Source organism: Heptranchias perlo, unplaced genomic scaffold (assembly GCF_035084215.1).
Source record: "Heptranchias perlo isolate sHepPer1 unplaced genomic scaffold, sHepPer1.hap1 HAP1_SCAFFOLD_173, whole genome shotgun sequence".
NCBI lineage: Eukaryota > Metazoa > Chordata > Chondrichthyes > Hexanchiformes > Hexanchidae > Heptranchias > Heptranchias perlo.
The window spans coordinates 548,079-563,661 of NW_027139001.1; the positions used below are offsets into that span (position 1 = coordinate 548,079).

A 15,583-nucleotide genomic window follows, 5' to 3' on the forward strand; every position below is an offset into this window, starting at 1 on the left:
TCCAAATGCTTTTTAAAAGACAAAATTGTACCCGCCTCTACTACTGCCTCTGGCAGCTCGTTCCAGACACTCACCACCCTTTGAGTGAAAAAATTGCCCCTCTGGACCCTTTTGTATCTCTCCCCTCTCACCTTAAATCTATGCCCCCTCGTTATAGACTACCCTACCTTTGGGAAAAGATTTTGACTATCTACCTTATCTATGCCCCTCATTATTTTATAGACTTCTATAAGATCACCCCTAAACCTCCTACTCTCCAGGGAAAAAAGTCCCAGTCTGTCTAACCTCTCCCTATAAGTCAAACCATCAAGTCCCGGTAGCATCCTAGTAAATCTTTTCATTTATGTGCAGTGCACTCATTCTGATCAGGCCCACCGCAGCTACTTTGATTCCCAGCTTTGCAAATTTTGCCCGGCGGCTATTTATTTAAATTCCAACTAAGCTCTTTAGTGCCGCCATTAAGAGCAAAAATTCATGGGTCATCTGCAGAATAAATCCTGCCTCAACAGGTCAGATTATCAATAAAACATAATCTCAGAATCAGATTTAAGATCATTTAATGGCTATGTGCTGCTTATATAAAATGTACTTTCCGTCCCCTGGGAAGTGTGGTAGATGGAGCTTGAAATGGGATTTAGTTCTAGTGCTTGAAACCCTTCAGCTCTTTCTATGATTTCACTAATTTAACAATTATATTGAGTGGATATTTCACCGCGTTCTTCAGCTCCTCTCTGAATTTAGTCTGGGTCAGGACATAAATACACGTGTTTGTGCAGGAACTGAGAAGTTGCAGCATCTTTGCTGTGCGATCTGTGATATAACGGGGGTCAGAGTAGGAGTAAATATACCGCACGTCTACAATTCGCAGATAAATGTAAAATACAACCTGTGTCAGCCATAACAGTATAAAACTGCCCGATATGCTGAAGAGTAAAATGATGGATTTCTTTCGGTTCTCCATCTCTGGATCACTCTGATTCTCTCCATTGCTGCGGCCCCGGAGTCCCCTGCGGACTCGACTGGACATTAAAATACGCCTGACCGTCAAAACATTGAACAGCAAAATCAGACAGAACGGGACACAAGGGGTTAAAATGAGGTTAATCATGTCAAATGCGGCCCATGCGGAGGAAGTACGGAAGCTCGGTTTACCCTGACAAAACAAGGGAACATTGTCAATTATAAATTTAGGTTCATATATAAAGTACGTGGGGACACTCTCTGAACAGCCCAGCACACTCACTGTTCCCAGAACCACAGCCGCCGTTCTCTCGGTGCAATATTTAGTTTTCAGCTTCACACAACAGATGGCCACAAATCGATCAAAGGTGAAAGCGACTGTGAACCAAACAGAAACTACCGTGGTTGCAAAACCCAAGAAGTAAATAAAGCTACACACGGGAGTAATGTCCAGGAATGACCGTGGGAAATACATCAAATTAATCGCCCTCAATATCGGATCAGCGATAACGACCAGAAAATCGGCCACTGCCATTCCCACCAGGTAGCGACTGATACATTTGGAGAGACCGCACTTTCCTCGGGACAGGATCACAATCGCCACCAAGTTAACTGTAAGGGAGAGAAAACCAGAGAAATTACTGATCAGACCTGGAGACAAAGCAGCAGATTTAGAGGATCTGGGGTGAAATTTCCAGCTTTGTTGCTGCATCGAAGGGTGGAAAGTGATTGATTGACCTGGGCAGCACATTCGGGCAGAGAGATGTTTTTAAACACAATGATCAATAAAGAATTGGGAGATGGATACAGAAAGTGAATAAAGTGAGCACCGGATCTAGTGGAAGGGCTGAGTGAGGGCGCAGTGCGGTGGGGAAAGGTGAAGACGTTTTACACACCGGGAATCCAGCGGATTAAAGCCGGGTTTGGGACCCAGACGGACGGGGAAGGAATGGGAAGGGCCGGGAAGGTGAAGGGACAGGGGGAGGTGCAGCTCGTGTGTTGCTGTGAGTTAAGACAGCCGAGAGTGAGTGAGATTGGGAGGGAGACAAGGAAAAGAGTAGTGAACATGAACGTGTCGGAGCTGGAGGGGAGTCAGGTGCAGATGGTTTGGGAAAACGGACAAACTGATGCAACCCACCAGACAGAGGATTCATTGCAATGGGAGCAGAGGCTGGGATTCAGAGGGAGAGACGATATCAGAGTTTTAAGGGAAATCTAATCTATAGGTCGCACTAACACAATCCATCTAAGACATTAAACAGTTCGTTTCTGAAGTTATTGCTGTCAGGGAACATGTGTTTGGTACAAAATGTATTTAATAATTTTAATTTGCAATTTCAATGAAACTTAAAATGAAAAGTATTAATAAAATTAATCACGTTGTTATTGAACTTATCTGAGCTTGAAAAATACAGTTTCCGAATAATTTATTGCAATCAAGAAATTTCTGATTCTATTTTTGAAGTAAATTTTAATGATATTTAGTGTTAAGTTGGAAAACAAGGAACGTTCACAAAAACAGACTGAGGACCTGACAGGGATATAAACATAAGGAGCGAGTCCCACAATAAAAACTCACCCAATCTGACCACATCATATTAACACCTTCAAATCACATTTTCTGTGTTTAATTGTACTGGAAGTTTCCGCAGTTCATTCTGATGAATTGTTCACACCGCAGCCTCTCGCTTTCCCGCTCAGTCGCCCTCTCCATCATTCATTCTATTCTCTTTCTCAAGTCCATTTTCATATCCGAATAAATCCTATCATCCTGTGCCTGCATTCTGTTTACCAGCCCCGTGTTCCACCGATCCTATTCTCAGTGTTAGTTTGTGAAAGAGTAAAGCCTCTGTGGAATAGTTTAATGTTTCTACAGATCATCCAATTCTCCACCTGTTCACCAACACTGTTCATTAAATCGACAAATCACGGAATAAACAGAAACGAATGCCTCTCCCAGGCAGTTCTCACAATAATTGAGATTCCTTCTCCAGTGATTACAAAGTAAAGTGATAGATGGCGGGATTGCTTAATTAACAAAACGCCAAAATCACACTTATAACCTACAGATACATAGAAGGGCTCCTGATTCCAACTGACACGGTGCAAATTGAGACAACAAAACATCAAAACCTTTCATTTTACAGTGAAGCCCAGTGACAGTCAGTGAATTCATCCACAGTGAAACAGAGAAGGAGATGTGAAAGAGTCAGCAGCAAACTCAATTCAGTAGCCAGACATCTGAAGCGGCGTCAGATACACACATAATGAAATCATATTTCATAACAGTGATCATCAATAAATACATTGAAATCCCAGTTAAACTGAAACATGTTATTGGGGAGGGAGGACATTCCGCTGCCTCCTTGTAACACTGAGACCTTGAGCTGTCTCATTATCAATCATTGAAAAAACATTGATGAAAACATATTCCAGGACAGGTTAGTTCCACAACCAGAAATCATTAACAGCTCCTCGTGGTCTGATACCAACTCTTAGCCGAGACACCTGATTCCAATATATTCAGTACAGAGAATAATCCAGTAACAATGCCAGGGTTGGGTAGACAAATTCATGACAGACATAATGCAGCTCCTCAATACCGAAAGAGCAGAGACATAACACATTCTATAATTCAACCAATTGAACAGAACAAGTGACTGTGCAAAATATGTAGGGACAAAAAACAATTTGCCAAGTACAGCAGCAGTGTCAGCACCGATTAACACCATTAACAGCTGAGATAACGGCTTACCTGGAACTCCAATGGCTGCAAGAACAGGATAATAAATGCGTTCTATCTGATCGGTTATTGAATATCCCATTTCTGTGAGAAGCACTGACTTCTGTTGGCCTGGAAACCACAGCTCCAGCAGGCACTCTGAGCTGATCCATTCCAACAATCCCTGATTTATACACGGGATAAGTCTCCACTGACACGGTTTTACCCCTGACCATTGCTATTAGTTACAGTCAGTTTAACAAACAGTTTAACAAACACATCACATCAGCAGCTTTGACTTCGATGTAAATAATGTGGTGGATAGAACACAAACATCACAAAGCCCAGGTTATTATCTTAATTAGATCTCTCTCAGGAATAAAGTTTAAATCTGCTCTCATAAAGGACTGATCCAACAATAATAAACGGCTTCATTTACAGTTTTTATATAATTGTATTGACCATGTTCACTCCTGAAGATTCATTTATAAATGTTACTGATTCTCCGCAGTGTAAACTGAATCCAGGGACACAAGCAGACCCGTTTAACTCTGTTCCTGCAGTTTCCCAGTTAAAATATGAATTGTGAGTCTCTGACACGGGGACAGTTAAAGGGCAGGTTGAGGATTGCAGCCTAGAAATGACTGTGGGTGATATTAGGGGACGGACACTGAACGTGGCCCATTGACATTCCTCTCTCCGCTATTTTAATGTGGATGTTTACCCGTTTATTCTACATTGGTTAACGGCTCCACGAAAATAGGTCCCGTATAACACAGAGCTGTGCTCATGACCCTCCATCACAAAGGCCCCGTGATTCCCTCACCCGCCTCGGTTCCTTCCTCAGCCCATTGCCCACTGAAACCCTCATCAATGCCTTTGACCCCTTCAGACTCCATTCCTCCAATGCACTCCCGGCCGGCATCCCAACCTGCATCTTCCATAAATGTCAGCTCGTCCAAAACTGCGTGGTCCGTGTCCAACCAGCACCAGGTCCTGCTCGGCCTCAGTAACCCTCACTGACTTCCTATCCCATATCCATTACATTTATCATGCTCATCCTTGGGTTCAATCCGCCCAATGGCCAACCATTCCCCATCTCCACACCTACAGACAATGCACCCATCAACTCCTCATTCATCGGTCAATGGCCTCTTTTGCTGGGACTCCCTTCACTTGGTTCCATTCACCTATCTGATCAGAGCCAGGAGAAGCTTCTCTTCCCACCCTATCACCGCTATCTCTGACGTTTCTAAAGGTTCAATCCTTGGCTCCCTCCTCTTCCTCATCTACATGCTGCCCTTTGGTGACACAGTCCACAGACACGGACCAGCTTTCAGGTGAACGCTGACAAAACCACCGCCTCTCTTGACCCTTCCAATATCTTTGTGATGTCAGACCCACATCCTGTTTGAGTGGAGCCACAATTCCCTCCAGTTAAAAATTGCACAGTCATGATCTTTGGCTCCACAATCTCCACATCCTAGCCAAGAATTCTATCCCCACCCCTGTTTTCTTTTGATTGGTGATTCCAATTTCACCCTTTCTTACAATTAAAATCCATCAGGCCTCACCCCTCCCTGACACTGCAGTGTTGTACTGAGGGAGTGCAGTACTTTTGGAGGGAGCACCGTACTGTCACAGGTTCATAAGAACATAAGAAATAGGAGCAGGAGTAGACCATACGGCCCCTCGAGGTTGCGCTGCCATTTAATAAGATCATGGCTGATCTTCGATCTCAACTCCACCTTCCCACCTGATCCTCGATTCCATTCGACTCCAAAAATCTATCAATTTCAATCTTGAATATATGAATGACTGAGCATCTAAAGTACTCTGGGGGAGAGAATTCTAAAAATTCACCACCTTCTGAGTGATTAAATTCCTTCACATCTCAGTCCTAATGGTGGACTCCTTATCCTGAGAATATGTTCTGGACTCTCTAGCCAGGGGAAACATCCTCTCCACATAGGAAACAAAGGAACATAGGAACAGGAGTAGGCCATTCAGCCCCTCGGGCCTACTCCACCATTTGATAAAATCATGGCTGATCTGTGATCTAACTCCATATACCTGCCTTTGGCCCATTTCCCTTAATACCTTTGGTTGCCAAAAAGCTATCTATCTCACATCTAAATTTAGCGATTGGGCTACTATCAATTGCCGTTTGCGGAAGAGAGTTCCAAACTTCTACCAACCTTTGTGTGTAGAAATGTTTTCTAATCTCGCTCCTGAAAGGTCTGGCTCTAATTTTTAGACTGTGCCCCCTGCTCCTCGAATCCCCAACCAGCGGAAATAGTTTCTCTCTATCCACCCTATCCGTTCCCCTTAATATCTTATAAACTTCGATCAGATCACCACTTAACCTTCTAAACTCTAGAGAATACAACCCCAATTTGTGTAATCTCTCCTCGTAACTTAACCCTTGATGTCCTGGTATCATTCTAGTAAACCCACGCTGCACTCCCTCCAAGGCCAATATGTCCTTCCGAAGGTGCGATGCCCAGAACTGCTCACAGTACTCCAGGTGCGGTGTAACCAGGGTTTTGTATAGCTGCAGCATAACTTCTGCCCCCTTGTACCCTAGTCCTCTAGACATAAAGGCCAGCATTGCATTTGCCTTCTTGATTATTTTCTGCACCTGTTCATGACACTTCAATGATCTCTGTACCTGAACCCCTAAGTCCCTTTGGACATCCACTGTTCTTAACTTTTTACCATTTAGAAAGTACTCTGTTCTATCTTTTTTCTATCTTTTGATTGGGCGAAGGCGTGGCATCAGACCACGAGGAGCTGTTAACAGTTTCATGTTGTGGAGCTAACCTGTCCTGGAATATAATTTCATGAATGTGTCTTCAGTGATTGATACCGAGACAGCTCACGGTCTCACTGTTACAAGGAGTCCTTTCTCCCCAATGACATGGTTCAGTTGAACTGGGATTTCAAAGTATTTATTGGTTATCACTGTTACGAAATATTATTTCATTGTGTGTGTACCTGCCACAGCTTTAGATGTCTGTCCACTGAACTAAGTTTCCTGCTGACTCTTTCACATAGTACCACAGTATCATAGTAGGTACAGCACAGGAGGGAGCTATTTGGCCCAACGTGCCTGGGCGTCTTTTTGAAAGAGCAATCAAATTAGTCCAATTCCCCTGCACTTCCCCCATAGCCCTGTGATTTTTTTCCCTTCAAGTATTTATCTAATTCCCTTTAAAAAGTGACTATTGAATATGAATCCACCACCCTTTCAGACAGTGCATTCCAGATCGTGACAACTCGCTGCATTAAATAAATGTTTCCTCATGTCGCCTCTGGCTCTTTTGCCGATCACCTTCAATCTGTGTCCTTTGATTACCGACCCTTCTACCACTGGAAGCAGTTTCTCCTTATTTACTCAATCAAAACCATTCATGATCTTGAACACTTCTAACAAATCTCCACTCAACCTTGTCAGTTCAAAGGAGAACAATCCGAGCTTATCCAGAGTCTCCACATAACGGGACTCCCTCATTCCTGGTACAATTCTAGTAAACCTCTTCTGCAACCTCTCTAAGGCCTTGACATCATTGCTGAGGTGCGGTGCCACTAATTGAACAAAATATTCAAGCTGAGGCCTAACCAATGATTTATAAAGGATTAGGATAACTTCCTTGCTTTTGTACTATTTGCCTCCAGCTGCACTATCCTGTATCTAGCTGTACTGCCTCCAGCTGTACAATCCTTTACCTAGCTGTACTGTCTCAGCTGTATTATCCTGTACCGAGCTGTACTTCCCCCAGATGTACTATCCTGTACCTAGCTGTACTGTCTCAGCTGTATTATCCTGTACCGAGCTGTACTTCCCCCAGATGTACTATCCTGTACCTAGCCGTACTGTCTCAGATGTACTATCCTGTACCTAGCCGTACTGTCTCAAATGTACTATCCTGTACCTAGCTGTACTTCCCCCAGATGAACTATCCTGTACCTAGCTGTAATTTTTCAGCTATACTATTCTGTACCTAGCTGTACTGCCCCTAGCTGTACTATCCTGTACCTAGCTGTACTTCCCCGAGATGAACTATCCTGTACCTAGCCGTGCTGTCTTAGCTGTACAATTCTGTATCTCGCTGTACTTCCCACATATGTACTATCCTGTACCTAGCCGTGATGTCTCAGCTGTACTATCCTGTGCCTAGCTGTACTTCCCCCAGATGTACTATTCTGTATCTCTCTGTACTTACCCCAGATGTACTATCCTGTACCTAGCCGTGATGTCTCAGCTGTACTATTCTGTACCGAGCTGTCCTGCCCCCAGCTGTACTATTCTGTACCTAGCTGTACTTCCCCCAGATGTACTATCCTGTACCTAGCCGTGCTGTCTCAGCTGTACTATCCTGTACCGAGCTGTACTTCCCCCTGACGTACTATCCTGTACCTAGCCGTGCTGTCTCAGCTGTACTGTTCTGTACCTCGCTCCACTGCCCCCAGCTGTACTATCCTGTATCTAGCTGTACTGCCTCCAGCTGCACTATCCTGGATCTAGCTGTATTGCCTCCAGCTGCACTATCCTGTGTCTATCTGTATTGCCTCCAACTGTACTACCCTGTATCTAGCTGTATTGCCTCCAGCTGTACTATCCTGTATCTAGCTGTACTGCCCCCAGCTGCACTATCCTGTGTCTAGCTTACTGCCTCCAGCTGTACTATCCTGTATCTAGCTGTACTGCCTCCAGCTGTACTATCCTGTATCTATCTGTATTGCCTCCAGCTGTACTATCCTGTATCTAGCTGTACTGCCCCAGCTGCACTATCCTGTATCTAGCTTACTGCATCCAGCTGTACTATCCTGTATCTAGCTGTACTGCCTCCAGCTGTACTATCCTCTATCTAGCTTACTGCATCCAGCTGTACTATCCTCTATCTAGCTGTACTGCCTCCAGCTGTACTATCCTGTATCTAGCTGTACTGCCTCCAGCTGTACTATCCTCTATCTAGCTTACTGCATCCAGCTGTACTATCCTCTATCTAGCTGTACTGCCTCCAGCTGTACTATCCTGTATCTAGCCGTATTGCCCCCAGCTGCACTATCCTGTATAGAGCTGTACTGCCTCCAGCTGTATTATCTTGCCTCCAGCCAGAGGAGGACCAGGTGTCACAGTGTGTCAGATACCCTCCCGCACCAGGGTTCAAATCGGTTATGGTTAGGGAACTATGTCAGTTACGTGTATCTAACTGGGACCCTGCTAAAACTGAGCTTAGTCCCGGTGAATGAATCTTCTTGTAAAAGCGTTTGTTCTTTATATATTGAAGTTCACTACAAAATGCGTCAAATGGAATAATTCGATCAGAGAAGTTGACAAGTTTTCTTTTTTATATCTTTTCATTATCAGGGTGTTGGCGTCGCTGGCAAGGCTAGAATCTGTTGCCCCTCACTAGTTGCCCTTGAGAAAGTGGTAGTGAGCCTTCTTCTTGAACGGCTGCAGTCCGTGTATCCCACTAAGCTGTTAGGTAGGGAGGGCCGAAGTATTGATCTCGTAAGATCCTCTCTGCTGCACAACATCAGCGCAGTCTTCAACTGGGTCAATTTAAAAGAGCTTCCGTTGATGCAATCATCACACAAGCGTGAACGTAGTGGGAGAGCAAAACTTCAGTAGGGGAAAGTTGTAGGTCATGTTTTGTGTTCTGCAGTGCTAGACAAAAGTTAGATACAGGGTGAAGCTGACTCTGTACAGGGTTCCTAACCCTAAACTCTAACCCTCCCTGCCAGCCTTACTCTAGTCAGATTACAGTGGCATTAATCGGATTAGGGTTTTGGTTAGGTCTAGGGCTAGGGCTAGGGTTATGATTTGTCTAGGGCTATGAAGTCAGGATTAGGTTTTGGGTTTAGAGTAAGAGTGTCAGAGTTATGGTGTTAGAATAAATGGAAATCCCAATCCCACTATCTCTGCAACCTCCTCCTGCATCATTCAGTCCTCTGACTCTTGCCTGTTGTGCCATTCTCCCCTCGCTTCTTCCCATCATGAGACCTTTAACTGCCTCCACCCTATTCACTGGAATATTCTTCTTAATAATCTCCAGGAACTTTTTTAGTCACTTTGTCCAGGTTGATTTCTTTATCTGGGGCACTATGAACCATTTCGGTGTTAAAATGCTGTTGAATGAGCTTCTCGTGAAAATTCATGACTCCCATGAACTCACGCATCTTGGAGCGGATGTCAATGATCGTGTTTTGGTTGCTCAGATGTTGGAGGGTCTCTAGCAGTATGTGGAATTCACGTTTCTTGTAGACGATATCGGATCCCAGGATGATATCGTTGTCTGTTGGAATCTGATCATGGTTTTCACCCCACGAGAGAGCAGAGACTTTTGACCGCTGGATAATTGAAGAGGGGACATTGTTGGCCACGTTGAGTTCTATTTGATTCAGAACTTCTGGTTTGTCTGTCAAGGTCACATCTCCACATGCCAGAAGAATGTAAAAGATTAATGATGTATCTTCACTTATTGCTTCCCTCTGACACCAACCTGGAAATGGTAAATGTGGGTAAAAGGGATTCGGGGGCAAAGCAGATGAACACAGCAAAGGCTGTTAAATATAATGATGAACTTGTGCAGTGTCACAGCACTGAAAAACCAGTGAAACAGCGGATCGGTGGCGAGTTTGATCAGTGATTACATTAGATCATCGGTTATTTCACTGCATTAATAATCCAAAACTCTGGAGTAAAAATCCAGCAACTTGAGTTCAGATCCAACCACAGCAGTTTGAGAATTTGATTTCAGTTTAACAATGTCAACATAAAAATCTGGTATCAGTGAATGGAGCGATATTGACTTTGTGCCACAGCGTAAAACCGGTGAGAACGAGTTTGTCGCCCGTTGAACATCGCTCCCGATTTTTACTTTTGGCTGTCGACTCGCTAGCACACGTTTTAAACTGCCGCTCGAAGTCAATATCCGCTCGAAAGTGACCATGAAACTATCCGATTGTCACAAAAACACAACAGGTTCACTAATGCCCTTTCGGGAAGGAAGTCTGCCCTTCAGTCAATCTGGCCTGTGAGTGACTCCAGTCCCACACCAATGTGGTTGATGCTTTACTGCCGTCTCGTGTGGCCTTGTAAGCCACGCCGTGGTATCAAAATAAGGATAAAGCTGCGACCGAGGCATCGAATTGGGACAGTAAAAGGCACACCCAGCCCAGTTGACCTTGCAAGTTCCTTCTCGCTATCAACTGGGGACTGCTGTCAAAGTCGGGTGAGCTGCCTCAAAAACTCGTCAAGCAACGGTCTGATATATTCAGAGAACCAGACCTGTCATCACACTGAGGAAACCCTCCATCGTGTCGTGTGGCACTACCACCCGGATGAGCGGGTTGGATTAATAACAAGTCTAGCAGCTCAAAAGTAGGCATTCATGAGGCGCCGTGGGCCCTAAGCAGCAGCATAATGGTATACCACAACAATCTTATCACCATAGGGCTCGACATATCCCTCACTTCTCATCACCATCAAGCTAGGTTACTAAACCTATTTCAATGAGGAATGTAGAAGAGCGCGCCAACAGCGGCACCGGGTGCATCTGAAAATCAGGTCCCAACTTGGTGAAGCTACAGTAAAGGATTATCATGCATGAGAAACAGTTAGAGCACCATGCATTATAAACATTGAGAGCAACATGCATTATAAACAGTGAGAGCACCGTGCAATAGAAAGAGTGAGAGCACCATGCATTTAAACATTGAGAGCACCATGCGTGATAAACTGTGAGAGCACCATGCATTTAAACAGTGAGAGCACCATGCATTAGAAACAGTTAGAGCACCGTGTATTATAAACAGTGAGAGCACCATGCATTATCAACAGTGAGAGCACCATGCATTATAAACAGTGAGAGCACCATGCATTATAAACAGTGAGAGCACCATGCATTATAAACAGTGAGAGCACCATGCATTTTAAACAGTGAGAGCACCGCGCATTGTAAACAGTGAGAGCACCATGCATTATAAACAGTGAGAGCACCGTGTATTATAAACAGTGAAAGCAGCATGCATTATAAACAGTGAGAGCACCATGCATTATAAACAGTGAGAGCACCATGCATTGTTAACAGTGAGAGCACCATGCATTATAAGCAGTGAGAGCACCATGCAATATAAACAGTGAGAGCACCGTGCATTGTAAACAGTGAGAGCACCATGCATTCTAAACAGTGAGAGCACCATGCATTATAAACAGTGAGAGCACCATGCATTATTAACAGTGAGAGCACCGTGCATTATAAACAGTGAGAGCACCATGCTATGCACGGAGTTCAGCAATCCCCAAACAAAACAATCAGGTCAAAGCTCTGAAGTCCGGTCACATCCAGTCGCGAATGGTGGTCGCAAATTAAGCAACTAACAGGAGAAGGAGGCTCGATGAACATTCTCATCCTCAACAAGAGCGCAGCCCAGCACATGGGAACACAAGAACATCAGAAATAGGAGCAGGAATAGGCCATCCAGCCCCTCGAGCCTGCTCCCTCATTCGATAAGACCATGGCTGCTCTTCGAACTCGACTCCACTTTCCCGCCCGATTCCCATATTCCTTGATTCCCTGAGTGCAAAATAAAAGTTTGATGTGCTTACAACAATCTGCAGCCAGAAGTGCTAAGTGGATGATCATTCTCAGCCTCTTCCTCAGGGCCCCATCATCACAGATACCAGTCTTCAGCCAATTCCATTCACTCCACGTGATAACAATAAATGTCTGAGTTCATGGACATGGCAAAGGTTATGTGTCACGACAACATCCCGGCTGTGGTTCTGAAGACCTGTGCTCCAGAACAAGCTGTGCCCAGACCTGAGCTGTTCCAGTACAGCTACAACACTGTCATCTACCCGACTAAAAAGTGGACAATTGTCCAGGTATGTCCTGTCCACAAAAAGCAGGACAAACGCAATGCGGCCAATTACCGCGCCATCAGCCTGCTCTCAATCATCGCCAAAATGTTGCTCAGTTTGAGTTCACCAGGAGCACTCGGCTCCAGACCTCATTACAGCCTTGGTCCAAACATGGAAAAGAGAACTGAATTCCAGAGTTGAGGTGAGAGTGACTGCCCTTGACATCAAGGCAGCATTTGTCCGAGTGTGGTATTAATGAGCCCTCGTAAAACTGTAGTCAATTGGAATCAGGGGGGAAACTCTCCAGTGGCTGGAGTCATAGCTGGCGCAAAGGAATATCGTAGTGGTTGTTGGGGGGCAATCGCAGGGCAGTGACCTAGCCCCAACTATCTTCAGCTGCCAAATTGATGACCTTCTCTCCATGATAAGATCACAAGTGGGGCTGTTCGCTAATGATAACACGATGTTTATTTCCTTTAGCAATTCCTCAGATAATGTCGCAGAATACCCGGCCTCTGACCTGCTCTTGCAGCCACACTATTTATGTGGCTGGTCCAGTTAAGTTTCTGGTCAATGGTGACCCCCAGGATGTTGATGGTTGGGGAATTCGGCGATGGTAATGCCGTTTGATGTCAAGGGGAGGTGGTTCGACTCTTTCTTGTTGGAGATGGTCATTGCCTGGCTCTTGTTTGGCGCGAATGTTACTTGCTACATAACAGCCCAAGCCTGGATATTGTCCAGGTTGTGCTACTACATGCGGGCACGGACTGCTTCATGATTTTATTCTAAAGGCATGCTTACTGTTTTATGGTATATAATTTGACCATCAGTTGAGTGCTGGACACGTGACTGGTGCTCACAAGGACACAAAAACATGATCAAAAGCTACAGCTTCCCCGTTAAATATCTGATCACAGTCGAGATGTTCAGGATGTTGTGCAAATATTACATTGAATATAACCAGGCCATTTCTGATAGGTATCTAGTTCTCAACTTACCAACTCAACGAGAAATGTGTTCAAATGTTTCACTTTTTCAATTACTGGAATTTTACGTTCACTGGATTTTCACAGATCAACAGCAGTTCAATTGAGATCCCGCTCCCGATGGGAGGAGGGACTTGCTCCAAAATGGCAGGTGGAGCGGCTGAGTCCAGAAAGCTGCGAACTTTTTGAGGCATCATTCTTGTTCCCTGAGGTAAGGGTCCTATAGTTTGAAAGCATTCTCTTTCAAACTGATCAAAACTGGAGGTGAAGAACTCTCAACAATAAGGACCTCAAAAGAAGAACAGACTGCAGCGTTCACAAACCATGCTTATAACTGGGGGTTTAATCACCCCAATGACCAGTCACTGTCATGGTCCATTTCACTATATAGCCGTCCTGATCCATTAAAGTTCATCGCTCTCCCTCACACATGCAAAGTGCTATCGCTTGGAACCTTTAACTCACCCAGCAGGATGGCAAGAATCCCCACGATCCCAGTGCCCGACCCCAATTCAATCATCTTCTTCCCAGAAAAAACTGATATTCTCTTTCTCAAAGAATCTGCAGAGAACGAGGCCCTGAAACAAAATATGGCATTAACGTTAGAATTCGTTCACCTGCAACTTTCTGAATCCAAGTTCATGCTACAATGGAGGTTGCAAGGGAGGGTGCAAGGGAGGGAGCAAGAGAAAGTCCAAGGGAGGATGCAAGGAAGGGTGCAAGGGTCGGAGCAAGGGAGGGAACAAGGATAGGTGCAAGGGAAGGTGCAAGGTAAGGAACAAGGGAGGGTGCAAGGGAGGGAGCAAGCGTGGATGCAAGGGTGGGAGCATGGGAGGGTGCAGGGATCAGCGCAAGAGATGGTGCAGGGTAGGGAACGAGGGAGGGTGCAAGGGAGGGATCAAGCTTGGATGCAAGTGTGGGAGCATGGGAGGCTGCAGAGATCAGTGCAAGGGATGGTGCAATGTATGAATAAGGGAGGTTGCAAGGGAGGGAGCAAGCTTTGATGCAAGGGTGGGAGCATGGGAGGCTGCAGAGATCAGTGCAAGGGATGGTGCCAGGTAGGAACAAGGGAGGGTGCAAGGGAGGGAGCAAGGGAGGGTGTAAGCCGGTAAGTAATTTCAAGGAAGTTATAAATCTATTTCTTGATTCCAAGGAAGATATGAAAATCTGAACATCGTGTTGTGATGGGTATAAACCAATATATGGTGTCAAGGATGGTGTATACCCCGCGCATGGTGTCAAAGATGGTGGATACACCGGGAATGGTGTCAAAGATGGTAGATACACCACGCATGGTGCTAAGGATTGTGTATACTCAAGGGTAATTAGAGATGGGCTATAAATACTGACCTTGTCAGTGACGCCCACATCCCATGAACAAATAAAAAAAAAACTCGCGCACGGTGCTAACAATGGTCTATATACCGCAGTAGGATATCAAGGATGGTGGATACCCAGTGTAGGATATCAAGGATGGTGGATACCCAGTGTAGGGGATCAAGGATGGTGGATACCCACTGTAGGATATCAAGGATGGTGGATACCCAGTGTAGGATATCAAGGATGGTGGATACCCAGTGTAGGGGATCAAGGATGGTGAATACCCAGTGTAGGGTGTCAAGGATGGTGGATACCCAGTGAAGGGTGTCAAGGATGGTGGATACCCAGTGTAGGATATCAAGGATGGTGGATACCCAGTGTAGGAGATCAAGGATGGTGGATACCAAGTGTAGGGGATCAAGGATGATGGATATCCATTGTAGGGGATCAAGGATGGTCGATACCCTGTGTAGGATATCAAGGATGGTGGATACCCAGTGTAGGATATCAAGGATGGTGGATACCCAGTGTAGGATATCAAGGATGGTGGATACCCAGTGTAGGATATCAAGGATGGTGGATACCCAGTGTAGGTTGTCAAGGAGGGTATAAACATAATACATGGTGCCGGTGGAGTATTAACCTCATATTGATTCCAATGAGTATACATTAATCAGTACTTTGTGCCAGCTAGGGTATAAACCGAGTACATGATGATAAGGA

The 15,583-nt window shown here is 45.0% G+C and overlaps 1 protein-coding gene across 1 annotated transcript; it reads right to left on the reverse strand.

Moving 5' to 3' along the window:
- Positions 1-9,730: 9,730 nt before the first annotated feature.
- LOC137309637 (EEF1A lysine methyltransferase 3-like) lies at positions 9,731-11,007 on the reverse strand. Its single transcript, XM_067977737.1, has 2 exons — positions 10,980-11,007; positions 9,731-10,191 (listed from the first exon to the last, which is right to left on the reverse strand). The coding sequence occupies exons 1-2, from the start codon at positions 11,005-11,007 to the stop codon at positions 9,731-9,733; spliced, it is 489 nt and encodes a 162-aa protein (XP_067833838.1).
- Between the last annotated feature and the right edge of the window lie 4,576 nt (positions 11,008-15,583).

Excerpts from the sequence above, each read along its gene's own strand:
- LOC137309637 (XM_067977737.1), bottom strand. The coding sequence starts at position 11,007 with ATGGAGGGTTTCCTCAGTGTGATGACAG. Across the intron at positions 10,192-10,979 it reads TTTCCTCAGTGTGATGACAG|GTTGGTGTCAGAGGGAAGCA; the intron begins GTCTGGTTCTCT and ends TACCATTTCCAG.